Genomic DNA, 23,095 nt, shown 5'->3' with positions numbered 1-23,095 from the left:
TTCCTCTGTAGCTCTCCCTTTTACACCCCACCCCCAGTGCACCAGTAACTGCACAGCCTCTATCTAGACCACAATCTGTACCCTTAAGGTGTCCGTGGCCAGTGATGCTGATGATTCACACAGACATCACACATACACTCAGCGTGTCTCACGGTCACTTCTGGGAGGAAGTCAGAGAAACCTATACTAATCCTCTGAGCTCACCAGGACAGGAATCCCCCAGCTCCCATGTACTGTCTAAAACACCCTTTTCTTATGCACCACTCCCCCTTTCTTATGCGCCACTCCCCTTTTCTAATGTGCCACTCCCCTTTTCTTATGGGCCACTCCCCTTTTTTAATGGGCCACTCCCCTTTTCTTATGGGCCACTCCCCTTTCCTAATATGCCACTCCCCTTTTCCAGTGTGCCACTCCCCTTTTCTTATGTGCCACTCCCCTTTCCTAACATGCCACTCCCCTTTTCTTATGTGCCACTCCTCTTTTTTTCTGCCTCCTCCTCTCCACTATATGTATGTATATTTGTAGGGAGGCAGTGTTCCTGGTACTGGCCATGGAACAAGAGCCTCACACATGCTGGACAAGTGTTCTACCACTTAGCTACATCCCTAACATGCTTTGTATGTTTGAGCTAGGACCTCATGTAGACCAGGGTGGCCTTGAACACAGGATCCTCCTGCTTCCACCTCCCAAGCGCTGAGCTAACAGGCAATACCATGCCTGGCTTTTCTATTTATCTTAAGACAGGCTCTCACTGAGTTTGACCTGGGATGCTCTTGAAACAGCTGGAGATAAACTAGCCCATTGTGTAAGGCCCTGGTTCCCAGTTGCACCTCCCTCTGGTTTTCTGTCCAGGCTGACTTTAAATGCCCTCTGCAACCCAAGAAATGCTGGAACTTCTTGGTTCTCAAAACTCTCTGACATTGGTATTTGTGACACTCTTCTAAGACAGTGGATGTTTTCCTGACTCAGTCTCCTAGTAGGTGGGATTACGGGCCTGTACCCCAAGACCTGGCTCCCTCTGCTTTCTTGTGGAGCATGTCCTGTATCTTAGCTGCGGCTAGATTCTTCCTGTGGGTATGTGGTTGTATGGTCTTAATTAGTGAGTCACTTCACCATTGAGACCCATGTGTAATTAAAATCTGCCCTGTCTTAAAAGACCGTCACAAAGACCAAGTGGTGGAGTGCTTTAAAACCCTCAGGGCCTTTTCTGCCTCTGCTGAGCCTTGCTGACGGGGCTTAACAAATGACAAACAGATTCCTCAGACAGTTGCAAAAGCTGGAGATTTGGGAGGAGTCTGAAAATAGGGAACCCCAGTGTCTTCCTGATATGTCGAGCCCAGGCTCAGATCCAGGATGGGGAGCATGGGAACAAGGCTGGCAGGGGGACCGGCACTTTACTCCACAGCCCAGTAGCTTCTTATGGTACCCATCCCACAGTGGCCCTTCACACCCAAAGGAGACAATCCCTTACAATGCTCCAGCTTCCACGTAGTGAGCTGTGCTGCTTTGAGATGGGGGCTGTATAACCCAGGCCAGTCGCCTGGCTGTGCTCTACTTTGTGCTCTGTATTGTTCAGGAAAGGAAGGTCGGACTGGGAAAGGCTGTCATGTTTGTACTATGGCAGCAGCATGGCTAGGGGTGGTAGCTGTGATCTCTGGTGCAGAGCTGTGGGTCTTGGACTCAGAAGCTGATGTCCCTGGCTGCTTTGGCATCCTAAGCTCTGCTTCCAGTGTATCTCTGGTCAGACTGGATTCACTGCTGGTTTTCACTTACTGCTTAAGGTCTGGTGGGTCCAGGCCAAGAGTTAAGAACAACTGTTAGTCCATAAGGCTTCTTTGTAAAGATTTTAGGGAGATGAATATAGCCCATGATTCAAGGCTCATCCAAAAAACAGTGCGGATTTTGTGGCCCAGTCCCCTCCTTGGCACTTTTCTGCAGGGCATACCCTACACAACTGTGATATCCTGGAAAAAATGGAACGGTCCCCTTTGCTCAAGGTACAGGGCTGAGCCCATTATGGAGACCCAGGCTATGAATGAAGCCACAAATACGGCCCCAGGATGCTGAATGCCCATGAGTGAACAGTTAAAGACGGGCAGTGCCAGTCGTCAGCCCATGCCTAATACAGACTGCTTGATCAGCCTCCCTGACTCTACCCTGCTTTGACATCCAGGCTGTGCAACATGTCGGTCCAACACCTGGACCCCAAGCTTGACTCACAATTTGCGTAAAGCCAGGAGGTTTATGTCAGTGTTCCCAAAGTTCTCTACAGAGCTGGGGTTCTGTGAGTTGTATGATGCTGTAGACCTATGCTTCTCAACCTTCCTAATGCTGTGACCCCTTAGTAAGGTTCCTCATGTTGGGGCGACCCCCCCCCAACCGTAAAACTATTCCCATTGCTACTTCATAACTGTAATTTCACTACAGCTGGGAATCGTAACAGAAATTTCGGATATGCAGATGGTCGTAGGTGACCTGTGAAAAGGTCATGGCCCACAGCTTGAGAAACAGTTCTGTAGTTGGTGGGACAGTAGGGATCTGCTCCCAGCAAAGCCCGGGAACTTACTGGTGCATTTGTCGGTGAATTGAGATTTTTCATCCTCCTAGATGTGGTCAGCTGATGATAGACCCTGTATGTTGTGGTGCCCAAGGCGCTGTTTCTGAAGGTGACAGAACCCTCAGCAACTCCATCTCCTTTGTCACCTCTCCAGGAGGAGGCAATCTGACATGAGCTCTGCTGCTCTCATTTGAAGGGGGATCTGAGAAACAGCAGGTTCCCGTGCCCTAAAAGGGAATCCCTTGGCCAGGTGGCTGCATTCAGCTGGCAGCTCCCGTTGGGAGGACATGGCAGCAGGCTGGCACTTTGGCACCCACCCATCCTATTCTTTTGCATTAAGAGCCAAAAAGCGAAGCGACCAGGAGATGTGGGAAGACCATGTGTTAATGCCATATAGGGGTGAGAAGACCTTAATTTGGGGGCATTGTGCCTTCGTGCACGGTTTTGGGGCTGTCGGCCTCATTTGTCTTTTCCAGATCCAGGTTTTCCAGAGGCAACTCAGCCCCATGCTCTCAGCCTCCAGGCTTGGGTGAGAAGTGCTCCACCCCCTGGACCTGCTGAAGTGACAAGGACCTTCTCCCTCTTGCTCGAAGGAAACTCGGGACTGTCGCGGCTGCACACATTTTGTCCCGTGTCCTGTAACCTTCTCCTCAGTTTACACACACCCTCCTTTCTTGAAACAATTCCCATAGGAAGAAAAAAGGCAGCTCCCCTCCTACCCCTCTTTTGGGCCAAATGTCTATTTGTCCTCCTGGAAACCATAGCAACCTGGCCTCAGAGGCCACTTGTACCATCTTAGAAGCTAGTGTTTCAGACCTATGAGCGTTCTAGCACTTATTTCTTTTCCCAAAAGACCACAAAGCCTCTGATTTTTCAGATCTGCTATAAAGAGAAAGTTTCCAAAAACTAATCAAACAATCTCCACCAGCCGTTAGCCCTTCCTTCCCTGGGTAGATTTATAATGGGAGCAAAATTCTCTGTGGGGGTCAGGAATGTGGGTACAGGCGGTATTTGATGGGGGTCTGGAAGTTGTCTCTGCTGTGTAGCCTTTGCCTGGTTTGTTTGGTTTTTCCCGGGGGCGGGGGGACTTTCCCTTGTCGCAGTGCCTTGGTTACCCCAGAGCCTCTGTTGGAGGTGCTTACACCAGCCTGCAGCAACTCTTCTTCTCCCTGACATGTTTGGTTTTCTGGCTGCGGGGCTACCTTTTAAAGCTTCAAGTTGGGGATATAGCCGAGCTGCAATGATTAAGGAGGAACCCAGTGGGAGAATTCCACAGCCTTAGACGGCAAAGTTTCTCCCAGCCTGCTGCCTGCATGCCCTGGGTCTGCCCCTTCTCTCTTCTCTCTGCACCCCCAATCCCCCCTCCCAGTCCTCTGAGGCTGGCTGGGGAAGGGGGAGGGGAGGAGAGAGGAGAGGAAGCTGTGTGTGTTTGGGCTGGCTACTCACAGGGCTAGGGAAGCACAAGCTTTCCCAACACCTAAAGGGGCTGTCCCCTGGTGATGAAGATCTTGCTAATTCCAAACAGCTGGCCAGGGACTGTGAGGCTGCAGAAGCCAGGGAAAGCTCACTCTGGCAAAACCCGAGCAAACGAGCAAACGTTCCGGCCTGTGAGATGCCTGTAGGAGTTTTGGAAATTTGGCTCCTTGTTTGGGAAGATGATGCTCCCCTTCCTCCGGTTCCTCTCTGAATCCTTGCATAGTGGTAGCAGAGTCAGAAGAAGGCCTCTGCCACCGGGCGGGGTAGATCTTATCCTCCATCTGTTCCTTACCAAGTTCCATCGGGACATCCTCAAGGCTTCCTTGGGGTCCTTGAGAACAGTCATCTTGGAGTGTGTCATCCATCTTCCCAGTGCTCCGGCCTCTTCCACCGTTAGCCCACTCCCTATTTCAAGGTTGACTTTGGGTTTTAATCCATAGGAATTTCTTGTATCTCTCCTCTTTGTCTTTCCCTGTTGGGGTCCCTCACTCATTTCTTCTTAGCAGCGACAACTTAGCTTCAAGCAGTCAGAGACCGTCTGAAGAGCTGACCTGACCAGGCAAGCTCTGATGGATTTGGGAGGATGCAGAATACACACAGAGTCCCATCCTCTGTGACTCCAGTGCCACAGAGAGCCCCATGTTGGCGGCAGCAATGGACGCCCTACAGTGCCTCGTTGCTTTTCATCGTATCTCGGATGCACATACTGCCTATGCGGACTGGCATGGGGGTGATTGGGTTCAGAGATCATCCGGGTATGGAGAATTAAGTTCTGCACAGCTAGACTGTCCTAGTAGATGTATAAAGAGAAAGGCCAGGACACTGAAATAGCCAAATGGAGTGGTGCTGGACCTAGAAAAGAAAGAGTCCAGACTTTGGGTTGATGTGTAGAAAGGAAAATGGGGTGTAATTAGACAGATGCTAGATATCAGCCAGCCCCCCCCCCCCCCCGTGATTTCTGGTAGCCTGGTGCTTCTGAAATAAAATAATCTGGAAGATATCTCTCCCTGCTCCTTCCTATCTGCCGCCCCTACCCACAGCTCTTCTTGGAGATGTTACAGAGCTTTGGGGAATACTGGATGTGGCGGGTGAGGGAGCTTAGTGTTGAATGAGTTACATTCTCTTCACTTCTCACCAGAAAGTGGGTGATACCTGTGCCCATGGCCCACACACTCCCTACACCCAAACCCTAGAGACCAAGAGAGTGGTGCCTCAAATCCATTCAGTCTGCCAAGGTCAGGACATTTAAAAGGGAGACAGGCCAGTGCAGAAGGCATGATGCTGACTCTTTCTGGAGGTACAGTACCTACCCCCCTCCACAGTTTGTCTACTCTTCCTCACCTTGGAAACGGTATCTCTCTGGATCTCTCTTATTCATTAATTCCACACTGTGAGCCAAGCACTAGGCTGCGCCCAGGACACAGAGGCAACACAACCTTTCTGCTCGCTTAGAAGAAAAATACACACACTCTCTCTGCTGAGAGCCCCATCAGCAGTGACCAGCTGTGGCTGAGTCACCTCTTTGCCTGCCCTTTGTCTCGTTCAACAATGAACTCTGTGTCCATCACCATGGAGCCGAGCCTTTGGGCACAGGTGTTCTTTACAGCCCGTGATTTTGGAAGCTCATTCTACCCTGGGAGTCGGAGACAGGTCGATGTCAGCATCTGTTTCGTTTTCTAGGTTCCTGAGTAGTGTCCACCGACCTCAGACACGCGCTGGGGTTCTGGGGTGTGAGAGCTTGTGGGTGCTGTCTTCTTAACCAGCCTTCTCAGCTGGCCAGCGCAAGACCCCACTCCTGCTGCGGCTGCCCACTTTGCACCCTCCCTTCCTTGCTTCCCGCTCCCCCTACCCTCCAGAAACTGGAAAGCTGATGACAGTTGGCTTGACAAGCTCAGAAACTCTGTCCACTCTGCTCTTTTGACCTCAAGGTGCTGCCAAGACTGATAAGTGTCCCACGTTTTGATTTTTGCAATGCCACCCTATCAGCTGACAGGGCCTGTCAGCCAGACTTTGACCTCTCCAGAGGCAGCAGAAGGGGCTCCCCTCCAGGGGGGTTGGCATCTTCCCCTTACCCCGCCTGCCCTTCTCCCTATGGAGTTTGTTTTCTGTGTCCTTTTCCAGCCACGGTGACATACAGTCAGTTATCATTCAATATGGAGGCAACTAGAACAGCCTGGGGTTTACACCTCCCCTCCCCTCACTTCTGTGTTTTGATCTAGTTACTGTGCCCACCAGCAGGACAAGTTTCTTCCTATTAAGTGTCTGCCCATCAGAAAGGAGCTGGGAGAAGGTGAGAAAGGGATGCTAAGATCCTGAAATCAACCCCACCTTTCCTTTTTCCTTTGTAGTACTAAGAATTGAACACAGGGCCTGTCTACCACTGAGCTGTATCTCCAACCAGCAGTATCTTTTGTATTCTAACCAATGGCCTCTGGAAAGTGACTCTCTTCTCCACCATTAAGTGACTACGGAATGTTTAGTGAAGTCAGCAGACACTTTCGTCATAGATCTGTGTACGTGTGCATGCATGCATGTGCATACGTTTGCCCAATAACCAGTGCTTTCTCTCTTACTCCTCTTGAGCTGCCTGTGATCCATGGCTCCTTTCTGTCTGTCTGTCTGTCTTTCTGTCTTTCCTTCCTTTTGTTTGCTTTCTGATTATTTATTTTATTTTTGGGCAGAAGACTGGAAAAGGCGGAGACCATAGTGCTTAGAAAGCTGTTCCAGTGAGTCTGATATCTGGTCACTCCCAGCCTCTGCCAAAAATCTCCCTCTATGCTTGGTGGCCTGGAGACACAAGTCTTTAAGCAGAAATTAAGCTTTTTTAATACTCCTGTAGCATTTGAACTTAAATACACACTCAGTGGTTGGCTAGGGTCCTCACTACCTTTATGAACATCTTTATGACTCCCTGGAAATGTCAAGTAGAGAAATGTGTGTCCCCTCAGAGGTACCCGAAGAGGTTGTTCTCTGCGGTCCTCTGGCCACATGTGACCAGGATCCATGCCAGATGGCTCTGTTGTCTGTGAGAGGGTGTGGTAGCTTTGAGGCTCTCTTCCTCTGACCCTGGAGAGATCTTCAGTGGCAGGGCATGGGGGAGTAAGGAAGCCGTGGCTGGACCACAGAGACAAAGGGGCTTTGTCTTTCTCAGCGGCAGAAGCTTAGAGAGGTGACAAGAACCTGGATTTGGCCCTTCTTGATGAGCCGGGCCAAGGTAGGGCTTCAGTTCCCAAGTGGTAAGGCACACTGGTGGCCGGAAGTCAGACCTTCCTCCTTTAGGGCGCTTACCCGTTCTTTCACTTCGGGTTTCCCCTTCCCAGCTCAAGACTCAAGTTTTGTTTCTGACTCTATTCTTTTCGTTCTCGAGAAAGTTGTGGTCCCCTCCCCTCTTTTTTTTTTTTTTTAAGGCCGTTCTAGGGGGGTTGGGAAAGGAAAACTTTCAAAGTAAAATAATAAAAAACATACCACTCTGCCATTTCAGGCACATAAATAGCTTCACCGTAGCCAGGCTACACACTCTCTTTGCCATAGCAACCTAAAAGGAGTGTTTATAACAGCCTGTCAGCCAACCTGGAGACCAGCAGCTGCTGCCCCCACCAGCACACTGGGGCCCTTGGCCTGTGAGCTGTGCACAGCGCCCCCCCCCCAGGTGTCATGGAGACAGTGGGTCTGGCCCTTAGGCAGGGGTTTGGTAGGGTGGGGATGAAGTGAGGGTAGGGGTGCTGTTTCACCCTCACCTGTGTGTTGTTCTCACCTGTCCTCTTTTCCTGTAGAGACAGACAGAGAGCAGGGCTGACAAGGGGTTCGGCTCTACCTGAGCCCAAGTTCCTGAATAAACCCAGGCTCCTGCTGTAACCTATAAAAAGAGGCAGTTCCCATTGGAAAGCTCATGGGTCTCTGAGATAAAGAAAAAAGACACCCACGTTCAAAGAGCACTGAAGGAGGAGAGGACAAGAGCAGAGAGGTGGCGTGGCCTTGTCTTCCCTGTCGGCCTACAGCTAGAGCTGTCTTCTGACTGCCACAGGCTCCCAAAGCCCTGTAACCTCTCAGTGCTGCTGATTCACGTGAGTGGATGGCGGGAAGCATCAGAACCCCCGGGGGCTCTCAGATGCTGCCCTGATCTCAACAGCTTCACTACCCAATTGTTAGAGATGTCCAATCCCAGCTGGGTGGTGGTGCCTTTAATCCCAGCACTCTGGAGGGAGAGGCAGGTGGATCTCTGAGTTCGAGGCCAACCTGGTCTACAAAGCGAGTTCCAGGACAGGCTCCAAAGCTACAGAGAAACCCTGCCTCTAAAAATCAAAAAGAAAGGAAGAAAGAAAGGAAGGAAGGAAGGAAGGAAGAAAGAAAGAAAGAAAGAAAGAAAGAGAAAGAGGGAGGGAGGTAGGTGACCATTCCCAGGCTGACTTCAGTCCTGATCTGGAAGCTGGTAGAGGGCCAGCTCCCAGAAGTCCTGCTGTTCCTCCCATACCCAAGGCCTTCTTTTTCTTCCCCCTCCCCCCTCCTTCTTTCTCCTTTCCCTCCTTTTTGTTTTTTTAAGTCAAGCTTTTGCCATGTAGTCACAAACTCATGGTAATCCTCCTGCTTCATCCTCTCAGGTGCTGGGGTGATACGTGTATGCCACCACACCCGGATCTGTTTTTCTGGGATGTTTTCGTGTTGTTTATTTGTTTTCTTAGTAAACATTTTTTCAGCAAGCTGACCTCCCTCCTATGCCTGTGTCTTCCAGGCAGGCTAGGGTGGTGAGAGCTCTCGGTCTATGCATAGGTGGACTCATGATGACCACAGTGTGATCCTCTGGCAAGCGCCTACATCACTTGGCAATGTCACTTTGCTGTCTCTCCTATGCAGACCCTAGGCACAGAGCAGCTACCCCGGGACTCCGTTGTGGTAACAAGGGCGATGTCACCTGGGAGTGTGCAGGCCCTTTCTCCCACAACCAAGAGAGATCGACCCTCCACTTTTCCCCCATGAACAGGACAGATTCTGATGAAATTTGCTCCTAAAAATAGCCCCAGAGGCAATCCAGCTGCTAAAAAGCCCCTTTGTTCCCTTGGAAGCGATGTGTGGAAAAACCACAGCAGCCCCAAGAAAGGCAATCGATGTCGTCCAAGAGCGCGTATATACTGAGTGCTTGAATGTCCCTGCCCTTGAGCACTGAATGTGGCCCAGCAGCTTCCTGTCTCAGTTCTGAGGCATGAGAAGCAAGTACTCCAGCTGACTGCGTTCCCAGACGTTTCTCCTGATTAGGGGGTCGGGGCAGCGAGACTGCCTGCTCCTGAGCTGCTAGGCCTTCTAGATCAGAGGTTCTCAACCTGTGGGTCGCATATCAGCCATCCTGCATCTCAGATATTTACACCATGGCTCATGGCAATAAAAAATTACAGTTATGAAGCAGCAACGAAATAATCTTATGGTTGGGGTCAGCACATAAGGAATGGTATTAAAGGGTCGCAGCGTCAGGAAGGTTGAGAACTCCTGCTCCACATGGTACTGTCTCCCACCCAAAATTCACTCTCAGCCTCCTTAACCAACAGAACATTATGCTTGCTTTTTTCCTCTGTATTCCCAAGACAGACAGACACACACACATACATGCACATACACATGTACACACACGTACACACATGCATGCATGCACACACGTGTGCGTACACACACACACGAGTCATCTAGTCACAAAAATATGAGATGGCCTGGCCCAGTGCATCCCAGATGATCTGGAAGAGAGTACCTTCCCATAGCTCTAGGTCCCAGGGGATTGCCTTTCCCATCCCAATATTAATGCTATTATAGGATGGAGCTGGGAGTGGAGGAAGGGCTGTGACATTGCCTTAGAAGGAAGGCACATTCCTGCTCCCCCACACTGGTTCCCTGCCCGTGCCATCTAATGTATCCCCAAGTCACTGATGCAGGCTGGCTCTGAGCAGGCCAGGCAGAAGCAAGCCCTCAACTGTAGATCAACTTGTGGCATCTCTACAGGCTGCCTTCTTCCTGGCTCCCACAGACCTGACAAGGTTCACTGTCGTTACAGCATCCCCAGACAACACAGCTGTCCCACGATTGAAAGGTCTTGGCATTATGCCGTACTTTCTCTTTCTTCTTTTGGATGGGTGTTGTTTTCAAGACATAGTCTCATTCATAGCCCATCCTGGCCTCGAACTCACAGTGATCCTCCTGCCCCAGCCTCCCAAGGGCTCGGAATTACAGATGTCATCTATCATGCTTACTGGTGTGGTTGATAACTGTGGACCTTGGGGATAAATTGGGGTGGACTAGTTAATCTGTGGATTCATGGCCCACTGTTAGCATCAGGCTACGTCTGGCTCCTTTCTGCTCAGTCTTTCCCCATTTCCTGTTTCTCTTCTCTGCCTGTGGGCAGCATTCTCATGGTCTAAGGTATCTCTTTGTACAAGTGTGTCCCTTAACATGTATGGAAGTATGGAATTGTTTTGGACACATGTCTTTGAACTCTTGTAAAAGCTGTTACTGTTAGCCTCTTCCACCAAGCATGGTGTTTTATACTTTGGCTTGGAAATACCTGATGGCTTTGGAGAGGAGGCTGGTTATGGCTCTCTGGGGTCACATTTCCCTCATGCCAGTCCTGCGTTTCTTTCTTCCTCATGTGTCTCAGGTTGGCCTTCAACTGCTTCCCCTCCTGAGTGCCGGGGTGGGTTTAGAGGCCTGCACTGCCACCTCTAACCAGGAAGCAGTATTCTCCAGGAAGGACCGGCCCACTACGCCCCAGGTCTGGGAGCTAACTGAGTACAGCATCAGGTTCCTGGATCTGGCTGCCGCAGGGTGCCAGCCTGTGACCAATGCCCCTGCTCCCACTTGGCTTCCTGTTGTGAGCGTAGCTAATGGGGAATGATGAGAAGCAGTACCACTGCCACCCGAACATCACCACACTCTGGCAAAGGTTTTTTTAAAATTACATTTACTTATTTTTATCAGGGAGTGTATATACGGAGGTATGTGTGTCAAGGCCCATGTGTGGATGTCAGAGGACAGCTTGTGGGTGTCCTTTCTCTCTTTCCACCATGTGTCCTCAGAGATCAGACTGGGGTCATCTGTCTTGGCAGCAAGTCCCTTTATCCTCTGGGCTATTTCACTGGCCCTCTTTGTTCCTGTCTAGACAGGGTCTCATGCAGGCCAGGCTGACTTCAAACTCAGTATATAAGCTGGACTTGAGCTCCTGATCTCCCGCCTCTACCGAGCATTAGGACTGCAGGTGTTCGCTGTCACTCTGGCTTTGGTTTATGTGGTTCTGCGGCTGGAACTCAGGGCCTCCTACATGCTAGGCAAGCACGCTAACATACCCCAGCCTACCTGATAGCTTTCTTGATGGGAAATAGTTCTTCGGAAAGTGTTGGAATGCCAGAGAGGAGCAGACCTGAGCAGGGCCTCTCAGTGCAGGTCACTGCGGGTTGAAAGGCCAGGAGATGCGGAGCGGGAGTAGAGCCACACTCCTGGGCTCTTCTCAGGTGGGGTCTGGATGCTTCTAGAGCTGTGACGGTCTAGAGCCCGGCTCCCTCTGCTTTGGAGTGGTGGGATGGTGTCAGCGTGGTGATGTGGAATGGATGAGAGGAAGGTCTGGGCGATGTCTTCCCATGGGGAGCTTTGGGTCTACCACTGCTTAGAAAACTCAAAAGCTGTTTCACCTGTTTCAAAGCCTTTATGGGGCATGAGCAAGGGACCAATGGGTTTCTGTGGCCCCTTGAAGTTTAGGGAGTAAATCTTTAGCTTTATTTTTATTTTCCTATAGCTTTGGTCTTGTTTTTGAGGTAGGGTGGCATTGGATTCAGGTTAGAGCTCAACCCTGACTCTCTGAACTTGTCTGCTGTAAAATAAGGCTGATGAGCTTCAGTGACACAGAGCACGTAATAATAACTACTGGGCACACAGGGCCAGTCCTTTCAGCCACTGTACTAAGTACTGGATACTATTTGCATTCATATTATATATACTTAGTATCATTCTCATTTCCACTGGAAGTCTCAAGTATGGTGCCGAACACATTGCACGTGCTCAGTATTTTCCTCCCTCCCCACCTCTCTTCACCCCTGCTCTTCTCCTGAGTGTGAGAAGAGTGGACCCTCATTTGGGACGAGGGGAACTAATCGGAGAAGATGGCAGGTGCCACTGGGGGCCTGAGAAACAGCTTCCAGACTTCAGCCTGGTGTATCCCATAGACAAGGCGAGCCTTCTCACCCCCGAGAGCTCGCCTCCGTACCCTCACACCATGCTTGATAGTGATTCCTGAAGTGTTCCCAAGTGCTATCAACCTACCCTAAGGCAAAAGGACAGAACAGGGTAGGACACAAAAGTCTGCTGTCCTGAGCAGCCTCCGTAGAATGACCCATGTCACCTCTTACCGCAAGCAGGCCTGTCCGCAGGGCTGCGCATGCCTGAAGCCTGACCCCAAGCCCATTTCTAAGCATGCTTTGTTGCCTGTGCCGGAGCCGGTTTCAGAGGCGTGGGATGATCAGGGGACAGGTTCCTGCCATCAAAAGTGACTCCTCTGTCACCTGCACAGACAATTTCAACTTTCCCTGATGGTCTGGGGACAAATGCTTTCTTCAGTACCTCAGGAGAGGCTCGTGGAGTAAGGGGCTCCGTGGACAGAACTGGAGGAAAGGCTGTCAAGCTGTTACGACTTGGGTCGTAGGGTTTTCTCCTTGTTTGGGGTACTTGCTAATTAATGGGTCTCATTAGACTCGGCTTATCAGGAAGTGTGGGGTGGCATGCCTCTCAGATGCACCCGGAAGCAGGCCTGGATGATCATGTGAAGCAATGTGATTTCTGGTCCCCGGAAGAAAGGATGGGACTTCAGCCTTCTAGCCTATCATCCCCTAGGACGGAGAACATTACCTAGCCCAGAACGCTTCCCTCCGAGGGACTGACTAATCCTGACCTGACGGAGGTTGTGCCTCCGTGGCTGGAAGACTGTAAGGCTCAGATTCTTCAGTACTTGCCTAACAAAGGTAGGAGCAAGCTCAGCAGTTACTAAGAGCTCACAGCCTAGAGACCTCATGTGTCTGCATGGTGCACCGGGACTTTAGTAGATCCCACTGAAACTTGAGGTCTCCATCACACACTGCTCCTTGGACTCTGTACCCATGGTTGGATAGCTGACCTGCCCTGTATACATCTCTGCCCCTCCTGGAGCAGTTCGGTAACATTCTGTCTTTTAATCGTCTGTACCCTCTTCCGTGGGCTGTCGCTGTGAGAGGAAGACTTTCTCCTTCTTGAACCTGAGGAGAGATTTGAAGTAATGAATCCCTGGCTTCACAGAGTAAGCACTGTAGTGGACAGGGACAGAAAAAATAAAAAGCTTCTGTCAAGAGTAGTGGCTCACACCTGTAATCCCAGCCCTTGAGAGGCAGCAGCTAGAGGATCGTGAATTTACAACTAGACTGGACTATATCGTGAGTTCCAGGCCAGCCTGGGCTCCAATGCAAGCCTGACTTTTAAAAGAAATAATAAATAAATAAATAAATAAATAAATAAATAAATAAATAAATAAATGGAAAGAAAAGAAAGGAAAAAGTATAAGCTGGAGAGATGGCTCGGCAGCTGAGAGCATTGGCTGCTCTTCTAGAGGACTCAGGTTCTGTTCTGTTCCCAGCACCCACATGGCAGCTCACAACCATACAAAACTCAAGTTCCAGGCGTCTGACATCTTCTGGCCTCACCTCCTTTGGTTCCTTCTAGCTTGCAAGTGGTGTCCAAATATGCATGCAGTCAAAATTTCCATATGCATAAAATTTAAAAAACTGAATTAAAAAAAGCAAAAATCTGCTGGGTGATGGTGGTACATACCTTTAATCCCAGCAATTGGGAGGTAGAAGCTGGCAGATCTCAGAGTTGGAGGTCACCCTGGTCTACAGGGCGAGTTCCAGAACAGCCAGGGCTACACAGAGGAACCCTGTCTCAATTGAGAAAGCTGGGGTGGTGGGGGAGAAAAGTAAACTCTGATTCCCAGCTCCATGCTCATCAGCAATGTCTTGGGCATCCTCTGCAAGATCAAGGGTCTCTACCTAAGGGTCAGGATGGGTCTCTTGCTGCTCTAGTCCCTCTCACGTCTTGCAGGCTCAGAGAACTAAACTAAGGAGAGTCCTGTGACAGCTGGTGAGGGAAGATGCATCCCAAGATACCCACTGTTCAGTAGAACAGAATCCTGTGCATACTCATACATACAAGATGTTTTCCCTAAAAGAAAATACTTATTATAACATTTAATTTTAGAGGCAAGGCCTTGCTTTACAGGCACAAAAACTGGGGCAATAGCCCAGTTGGTAAAGTGCTTGCTGTGCAAGCATGGAGACGTGAGTTCAAGCCCCATCACTCACATAAAAAGTCAGGGTGGTGGCATGTGCTTGTAATCCCAGCTCCGGGAAGGCAAAGACAAAAGGATCTCTGGAGGTCACTGGCTAGCCAGCCTAGTCTAACTGGGGAGCTCTAGGTCAACGAGACACCCTGGCCCAAAGTTTACCTCTAAGCATATCTATACGCACAAACATGTGCATATACCTATGTGTGCATGCATGTGCGCACACACACACACGCGTGTGCACACACACACACAGTAGATAGTAAGCTAGATACAGTAAGAAATTAACAAAAGTAATAACAGCATAGTTATGTGAATATGTGCTCCCTTCTTGCACCGTCCTCAATTCTCCTCCCCACAGGATTTGAGTAGGAAGGGACAGCTAGTATTGCTCCTGCTCCTATGCCAGTCTGAACGAGGGAGTTAGGCCCACAGCCTCGGGCCCTTTTCACACGTGTCTCTCAGGATTCCTTGCTTGCTTGACTTACTGTAAGTCAGAGTGCAAGGATGTTGATGAGGTATGCTAGCCGAGGGAGGGGTGCGACACCCTCCTTCCCAGAGGAACCTGCCTGGAACAGGATTGGGTGGCATCCGCAGGGGCTTTGATCAGATCAGTTTCTGGAGAAAATAGCTGATAAAAAAAAAAAAAAACCAAGACCTTATCTGTTGATTCTTGATTTTGTTCACATTTTGGAAGCCAGGATGGCATCTGTTTATTACCCAGCCAATTGAAGTGCCTTGCCAGCCTCTGGCAGCATAGCCCAATTGCGGAGTGGGTATTTACCATAGGCCTTACATGTTTGGGTGCTATATTTAGTGAGAGCCCTCACATTGGGGGCATGTGTCAGACCCCGTCTGCAGCCGAGCACAGGGCTCAGCTCAGTCTCTGTGCCACCTTCAGCCCTGATCGTCCTTACATTTAGCTATATCACACACTCAGCCAGTCTGTGCTCCAGGTAGCCCTTGTCTCTCTGAGGGAGAAATGCCACCTCTCTCTGAGATGTCACTGTACTAACGTGAGACCCTCTGGTGCTTCCTTACGCTGATGACTGTTGGGGCCTGGGCACCAGCTGAATTTCTCTCTCCTACCTTGGAGAAACTTGAACACTCACAGGTTTCAGACTTGCTATCTTTCTTCCTCAGAGGTCTATCTGCCCTTTATAGGGGAAAAAAAATGATTCCACCCTGTATCATAAACGCCAGAGCATTTTACTCTTTTCTCACCAGGAAAAGCCGCTGGGAGGGCTTAGCCCTACGACCAAAGTTTGATGCCAGATAATTGCCCTAGGTTGCCAAATTTTCATACCACTGAAGGCTGAGTGTTTTATGGAACCCTTTATCGGCCTGTCTTCCTGGTTTGTAATTGTCTATGTTGGGAATAGGGAAGAGTATGGCTCATAGGAGTGGTTGGTGCACAGGCAAGCCATCCTCCAGATCCTTGGGTCTAGATTTCTTTTCTGATTCTTCTCCCACCTTACAGGAAAAGCCAGACTAAAGTATCCTGTAATCAACATTTCCTGGGAGGCTATGGGGAGGCATTAAAGGTTGTAACCTTTTATATGTAAGTTTCTTAAATTAATTTGTGTGCCTTTGTTTGGTAGAAGTGAGACTTAAAGACAATGTTTCTGAGATAAATTCTCTACATTACCAGTCAACAGGCCCGCCCAGGGCCTCCCATGGGTCTGGCCACTCAGCTTAGGCCTCAGCTATCAGTTCCGTTCAGACACCAACTGTCATTTAAACCCTTGTGCTGGGAAAAATCTTGCAGATCCTGGATCCTCATGGCTGTTCTAATTGTTTCTTTTTGTCCTTTTTTGCATCTCTATTCCAGAGACCTAGCTGTCATCGTTATCCAGGGAGCCCTCCTCTTTCTCCTGACGACACTGCTCTACCATCGCAGTTGCTGGTTGTTGCTAGGGTTGCCTCCATGGTAACATGCTTATCCCGTTTACTCTTCTATATGGACAAGTAGTCTAAGCTAGGAACCTTCCTACTCTGGACAACTGTTTTCATCATCACCTAGAGGACAACAATCAGCGTGACGCCAAGTCCCTTTTCTACTAAATTCCCCAACCTCTTCCTCCTCTCACAGTAGACTTGATACAGAAGGGAAGATCTAGGCTTGGTGTTACTACTCTGAAGCTTACTGCACAAGATATTGCCAATTTATCCCCTAACTGGGCTCCCAGCGAAGAAAGAAGTGGGAAGAAACAGGGAAGAGAAGGCAAGAGACACTGATCAGTTGAAGGGAAACTCTACATCTTCTCTGAGAGTCTGGTAACCGCAGGCAAAATGACGAACCCATCAGGACATAGCTTGGGGAGGAACTCGGGAGATGAGAACTATGAAGGGGAGTTTGGCTGCACGTTAATGGACCTGAGAAAGCTCATGGAGCTTCGTTCGGCGGACGCAGTCACCCAGATCAATACCCACTATGGAGGTGTACAGGATATCTGCGCCAGACTGAAAACCTCCCCTATAGAAGGTAAAGGCCATTTCAAGGGCTGGGGATTGGAGGACAGTGACTAGGATTTTGAAATATTATTTTCCAACTTCTAGGGAAGATAGATTTCTGGAGACTCAACGGGTTGGTTTTCGTCTTTTGGGAAGAGTACGGTCATCTAAAGTATTAGAAGGAGGGAGGCCACGGAGATCAGTTTCTCCCCTGATGTGTTTATGCGCTATGATTTTTCAAAACGTTCTTTCCTCCTGTTTCTTCATCAGCCTGTACTAATCTGTGATTTAGATATATTTATCAGTATGTAATCAATTCCCCATTCTGTCAGTCTTTGATTACAGAAGAATTTAAGATAGAATTCTTCCTCACACTGATACTAAAGTTCAATGACTGACAAAGGGCCACAGGAAGTAGTGTTCCAGCCATCTGAGTATCTTTTTGTACAGTTAGAAACGGGATGGCAAGGCCTAAGTATGTATTTTGGTCAATTGCTATTTTCTGTCTTGCGGTTACTGATTTTTTTTTTTAATCCTGTCTGATAAACTTTTTTCCCCACCATGTAGGGATCAAACCCAGGCCTTTGCACAAGCCCCCTGCCCTCACCACCACCACCACTACGCTATAGTGTCAGCCCTCTTTTTTACTTTTTATTTAAGACAGATTCTCACTACATTGCCCAGGTTGGACTTGAACTCACTCTGTAGCATAGGCAGGCTTTCAGATCATGATTCTCCTGCCTGTCTCCAAGCAGACGGGATTAAAGGGCTGGTATATAGCTCAGAAGCTTTGAGTTCAGGTGTTTGAAATAATGTTTATATTTAGCCCATAGAGTTACTGGGATTAAATAGTACAGTGCATGTGTTTGTGTGTACGTGTGAAAACTGATAACAAGTGTTGAAAAAAATTAAACAGAGCACATGTGCCTGGAGATTTTGCCAGAATATGAGTGCCCATAAGTTTCAAAGAATCATAATCTCTAATGTGGCTAAGGTATGTGCGACCGCAACTGTTGTCTGTCTCCCATGCTCCCTGTCACCTCAGAGGCTGAAGATGGCAGTGGTTGGTTGCCATCAGGGAGCTCCCCTGGGCCTTCTAGCTTATGTCTAATACTCGGGACACTCTCCACTTCCTGCCAGCTCAAGTTGGGTTTTGTTTGTTTGTTTGTTTGTTTTTAATTTATTGAAACAAGGTCTCACTTTGGAGCCCAGGGTCTTAAACTCACCCCACTTATCCTGCTTCAGCTTTCCAAGTGCTGGGATTTACAGGCAAGCATTGCCACACCCACCATGTCCTCCTGTTGTCCCCCACTGATGGAGGAAGGTCATTGGCTAATAAAGGAACTGCCTTGGCCCATTTTATTGCTTAGAAGATAGGTGGGAGGAGTGAACAGAACAGAATGCTGGGAGGAAGAGGAAGTGAGGTCAGACTCCACAGCTCTCCTCTCGGGAGCAGGTGCCTGAGAGAGATGCCATGCCCCGCTCCCGGGCAGACACACGCCATGAAGCTCTGACCCAGGATGGACTAGGCTAGAATCTTCCCGGTAAGACCGGTTCTCACAGATTATTAGAGATGGGTTGATCAGGATATTAGAATTAGCCAGTAAGGGCTAGAGCTAAAGGGCCAAGCAGTGTTTAAATGAATACAGTTTGTGTGTTGTTATTTTGGGGCATAAGCCGAGCAGGCGGCCGGGGTGCCGGGGACACAGCCCCGCCGCCTTTATTACTACACCCCACCACCTCCCCCAAGACATTATCACCCTGCCACCAAGGCTGACCTGGAACCTGTGATCCTCCTGCTTCAGCCTTTCTAAGTGCCGGGGTTTGGGCATGTACCACCAAGCCTGTGTCCTTTGAGCTTCTTCCTCAGTGACGTATAGCAATGTGGGCTCTAAGGAGAGGATGTACCAGGTGGTGCTTTCCTGAGACCTGCAGGTTTTTCTTTACAGACACCCATCAGAACTGAGGCTGGGTGTATTGTTCAGGTCAGATGTTTCTTCCACAAAGTAGACTCAGGAATCCAATAAGCTAAAACCTGGGGGCTCCTAAGAGCAGGATCCAGACTTTCCTCCCGTTTCTCTAACCCTTTCATGGAATTATGACAATTTACCTTCTAAAAAAAATTACCGGAAGACCACTCGTTGATGCCACTCAGGCTATGATTTTATCACCTGTAGGAGGCTCCTGCTGATTCATACTGGGAATAAAGATAAGGGAGTGAAAACAAGATGAAATAAGTTTGAGTAGATTGGAGTGGAGGAGCGTTTGCCAGAAGTCCTGGTTACTCTGGGAATTTGAAACTAGCCTGACTTTTGGGGCGGAGGGCTGGTGGTGAGGGAAATAGAGCATGGCCCTTTTTCTTTTATTGTTGGCTTGGATTGACAGCATGTTTAGTGTAGATGCAACTTTTCAAATTGTGGCTAATAAGGAGGCTGAAGGACACTTTGGGGTTTTGACACTAACATGATTTTGTTAGCCTCTATACAATTCTAGAGGCAGACAGGACTTGGGTTTTTTATTTTTTTTTTCCTTTTTATTGATTGAGTTTGCTGTTTGACTAGAACTTAAACTTAATATTCTTTGCTAAGCTAAAGAGTTTTAATGACCTGCCTGAGGTCTTTGTACCAGGAGAGCAGTGTCGATTTTCTGGCCCACAGTCTATTAATGTTCTGTTTCCTCTTGTGCACAGAAGTGCAGAGGACCTAAAGTTCATTTTGTATTTTAAAAGGTGTTTTGTGTGTGTGTGTGTGTGTGTGTGTGTGTGTGTGCGCGCGCGCGCTAGCGTGCACCTGAGTGAATTTATGTACATCATGTATGCTGATGCCAGAAGTTAGTGTCATGGATCCCCTGGAACTGACTTAGGGTTTCTGTTGCTGTGAAGAGACACCATGATCATGGCAACTTTTATAAAAGAAAGCATTTAATTGGGGCTGCTTTACAGTTTCAGAGGTTTAGTCCATTATCATCATGGCAAGCAAGCAGACACGGTGCTGGAAAAGGAGCTGAGAGTTCCACATTTTGATCTTCAGGCAGCCCCAAAAGAACTATGTGCCACTGAACCTACACTTAAACATCTGAGCCCTCAAAGCGCCCCCCCCAGTGGCACACTTCCTCCAACAAGGCCGTACCTCCTCATAGTGCCACTCCCCATGGGCCAAACAGTCAAACACATGAGTTTATGGTGGCCATACCTACTCAGCCCACCATACAGTTAGATGTAACTGTGAGCTGACATGTGGGTACTGGGAACTGAATTCAGATCCTCTGCAAGAGTAGTAAGCTCTTTGAACTGCTGAGCCGCCTTTCCAGCGCCTGGTTTTGAATTTTAATGTCTGGTAGATGTGGAAGCGGGTCAATGCACCCGCTAGGACTATCCCAGCGTTGCACTAATGTGTTGGGGCAACAGTTGCTCCTCAGCCTAGAGTAGGTTAGAATAAAGAAGACCCTGAGCAGGGAGAGGGGTTGGTGCTGGACAACCTCAGCATTCAACAGTGAGTATCCACAAAGTTGAGAGGGCCACCGAAAAAGAGGAGGGACATTTAGAGAAATAAGAAGGGGAGGGAAGATGTGGAAGAAGCCAGAGGCTCCAGTATAAATTTGTTTATTTATTTACTTGATGTTATGTGTGTCAGCGTTTTGTTTACATATTATGTTTATGTACCATGTGCAAACCTGTTGCCTGCAGAATTCAAATAGTGCATCAGACCCACTGAACCTGGAGTTACAGATGGTTGTGAGCCACCATTCAGGTACTGGGAACTGAACCCAAATCTTCTGCAAGAGCAGCAAGTGTTAGCCATCGCTCCAGCTCCCAGATACCTGTCTTTATGGCTTTGTCTAAACAAAGTTTATAGGACACTTTGTCAGTGTGGGCTTGTCAGTAGAGGGACTCGGCATTTTACCCCAGTGGAACCCTTTTTCACTTTCTTTTTTCCCCAGTTCCAAATCCCTTTTTTAAAAAAGTTTATAATATTAAATTATTAATTATGTCTAATACTGGACTTCATGCCAACATTTCATACATGTATGCTATGCATCATACATGCGTGCAGTACATTTGGTCACATTCACCATCACCCTCTCATTCTGTCTCATTCCCACTGATGACCTCATCTTTCTGACTCATCCCCCTTCCACTTTCTGGTTGTCTGTCATGTCCTCCTCCTCCTCTTCTAATGACCCATTGAATTTCACTAGAGTTGTTACATAAACATTGATAAAAAGCTGTGTACTTACTTACAGGAGCATGTAAGGTACCCTGGAGGTGAAAAGTCTCTTTTCTCCCCCCCCCATTATTAACTACAGATAGATCCTGGGGGGGGGGGGGGCGGCGCTGGGCCTCATGAACCCCTCCCCTATCCCAGTTCATCTTCCTCTCAACAGAGCCTCATTGTGTAATCCAGGCTAAATTTTCAACCCTAATTCCTCCAACCCCCTTTTATTTTCTCATCTTCTCTCTCTGCCCCATTTCCAGAAGTCTCTCTGAGTCTCCTAGAGCAAAGCAGTTCAGGGGACTTGGGATAGGAAATAGCTGTTATCCTCTGAGCTGTCCCTCCCATCTCAGGACTTCCTGAGGAGGGAACACTTGGTGAATCTGGAGTGACCATCCCCTTGTCTTGAGGGGGTATGTTCTCAGTCTCAGCGCCCCTTAGTGTGGAAGGAGGAAACTGGGTGAGAGATCCTTGGACTGGATAGAAGGATGTATTCTTTCTTCCACGTAGGAGCCTTCCATGTGCCCCCTCTGCCATACCACCCTAGGTAGGAGAAAAGTTGTCTTCTGGGGAGCAGGTAGGCTGGCAGATGGGAGGAAGTTCTGGGCATAGAGAAGAAGGATCAGAAAAGGGAGCTTTAAATAAACTATAAATCACTGACATAGTGCTGCTTTTCCGTGGCTAAGACCATCTCTGTTGAATTTGGATATAATGTTGGTTGGGCTTTATGTCTCATGTGCCATCTCTAGCCTTCCACATCATCCCTCCCTCCAGAACTGTACGGCAGCACAGCAGTTAAGGTCCTAGCCTTCCACATCATCCCTCCCTCCAGAACTGTACGGCAGCACAGCAGTTAAGGTCCTCTGACCTGCCTCCAACAACATGCAACAACTAGTACCTTCTCAGTGGATGGCCTCACATTGGTGACCATGACAGCACACACTGTCTCCTCCCACAGAGCCTACAAGTCAATAGAAGTTGCACACACGCATGAAAGATAATTCTCAGCTCTCACTCTTGTGCTGTGTGGAGGAAGAGCAGTGCTGAGGGGACACACAGCACAGGAGCTAAGATGACGGACCAATGGAAAAGAGAGGGGCTTGGGAGCTCGACCCAACCCCTCTGTGGCATCTAAGGCTTGCCTAGAGATACTCCAGCATGGCCATGCTGTGTGCTGGTTGTTTCCCTTCCAGAGTGTTCCTAGCCTACAATGTGAGCATCCTTGTCTTCCCTAACTACTGAGCAGCTGTTGAGTTCGGGATGATGAAATTCTTTGGGGAATGACCAGAGGGAGAAGAACCTGTTTGAAGACAAACTAAACTATGATCTGGAGTTCACTAATTTCAAGATTTAGATGAACAACTCCTGTCACCTTAAGATCTCTGGGGTTTTACTGTGTTCTTGCCACCATGTGCTACTTGGATGTGGACATCTTAGCATGCTCTGGAACATACTAGGATTGGGCTCTTCCTCTACAGGGCAGACTGAGATCAATCAAATCCACCCCCAGAAAGGTGCTGGGGATCAAACTGAGGTCTGCCAGTGTGAGACAGCTGCTCGTCACTAAGCTGTAATTTCTAGTCGCATTATCAATCTGGAAAGAAACTGATATATGCCCAGTAAATGTTCACTTGTGACACATCTGAACCATTGCTAGTCTGCAGCTAACACTAAACTTCTTTATACAGTCAGACGTGCAGGCATAGAAATGGATCCAGGCAGTAGTGGTGCATTTGAGCCTGAGAGGCAGAGGCAGGCAGAGCTCTGTGAATCAGAGGCCAGCCTGGTCTACAGACTGAGTTCCTGGATAGACAGCCAGAGCTGTTACACAGAGAAACCCTGTCTCGGAAAACTAAAACTAAAAAAAGAAGGAAGGAAAACGGAAGGAAGGAAGGAAGGAAGGAAGGAAGGAAAGAAGGAAGAAGGAAAATGGCCGAGGTAATATAGAAAGTTCTAATACTTTCTCCCTGCTCTCCAAAAGGTAGAGCATGACCTTCCCCGACCACACACACACATACTTAGATTCCACCATTTTAGGGAATGCTAGTGTTGAGGAAAGTGACG

At 48.8% G+C, this 23,095-nt stretch overlaps 1 protein-coding gene across 5 annotated transcripts in view; it reads left to right on the top strand.

Moving 5' to 3' along the window:
- Atp2b4 (ATPase plasma membrane Ca2+ transporting 4) overlaps positions 1–23,095 on the top strand; it is a 106,942-nt gene that overhangs the window by 30,712 nt on the left and 53,135 nt on the right. For all 5 annotated transcript variants that reach the window (XM_041649384.1, XM_041649383.1, XM_041649388.1 and 2 more), the window contains exon 2: positions 16,198–16,851. In XM_041649384.1, the coding sequence (XP_041505318.1) occupies positions 16,659–16,851 (193 nt within the window). In that variant the 5' untranslated portion in view covers positions 16,198–16,658. The remainder of the gene's footprint in view (positions 1–16,197; positions 16,852–23,095) is intronic.

This window comes from Microtus oregoni, unplaced genomic scaffold, assembly GCF_018167655.1.
Source record: "Microtus oregoni isolate MIOR12 unplaced genomic scaffold, Mior012 000003F_ref0000135, whole genome shotgun sequence".
NCBI lineage: Eukaryota > Metazoa > Chordata > Mammalia > Rodentia > Cricetidae > Microtus > Microtus oregoni.
This window is presented reverse-complemented; position numbering and strand designations above follow the sequence as displayed.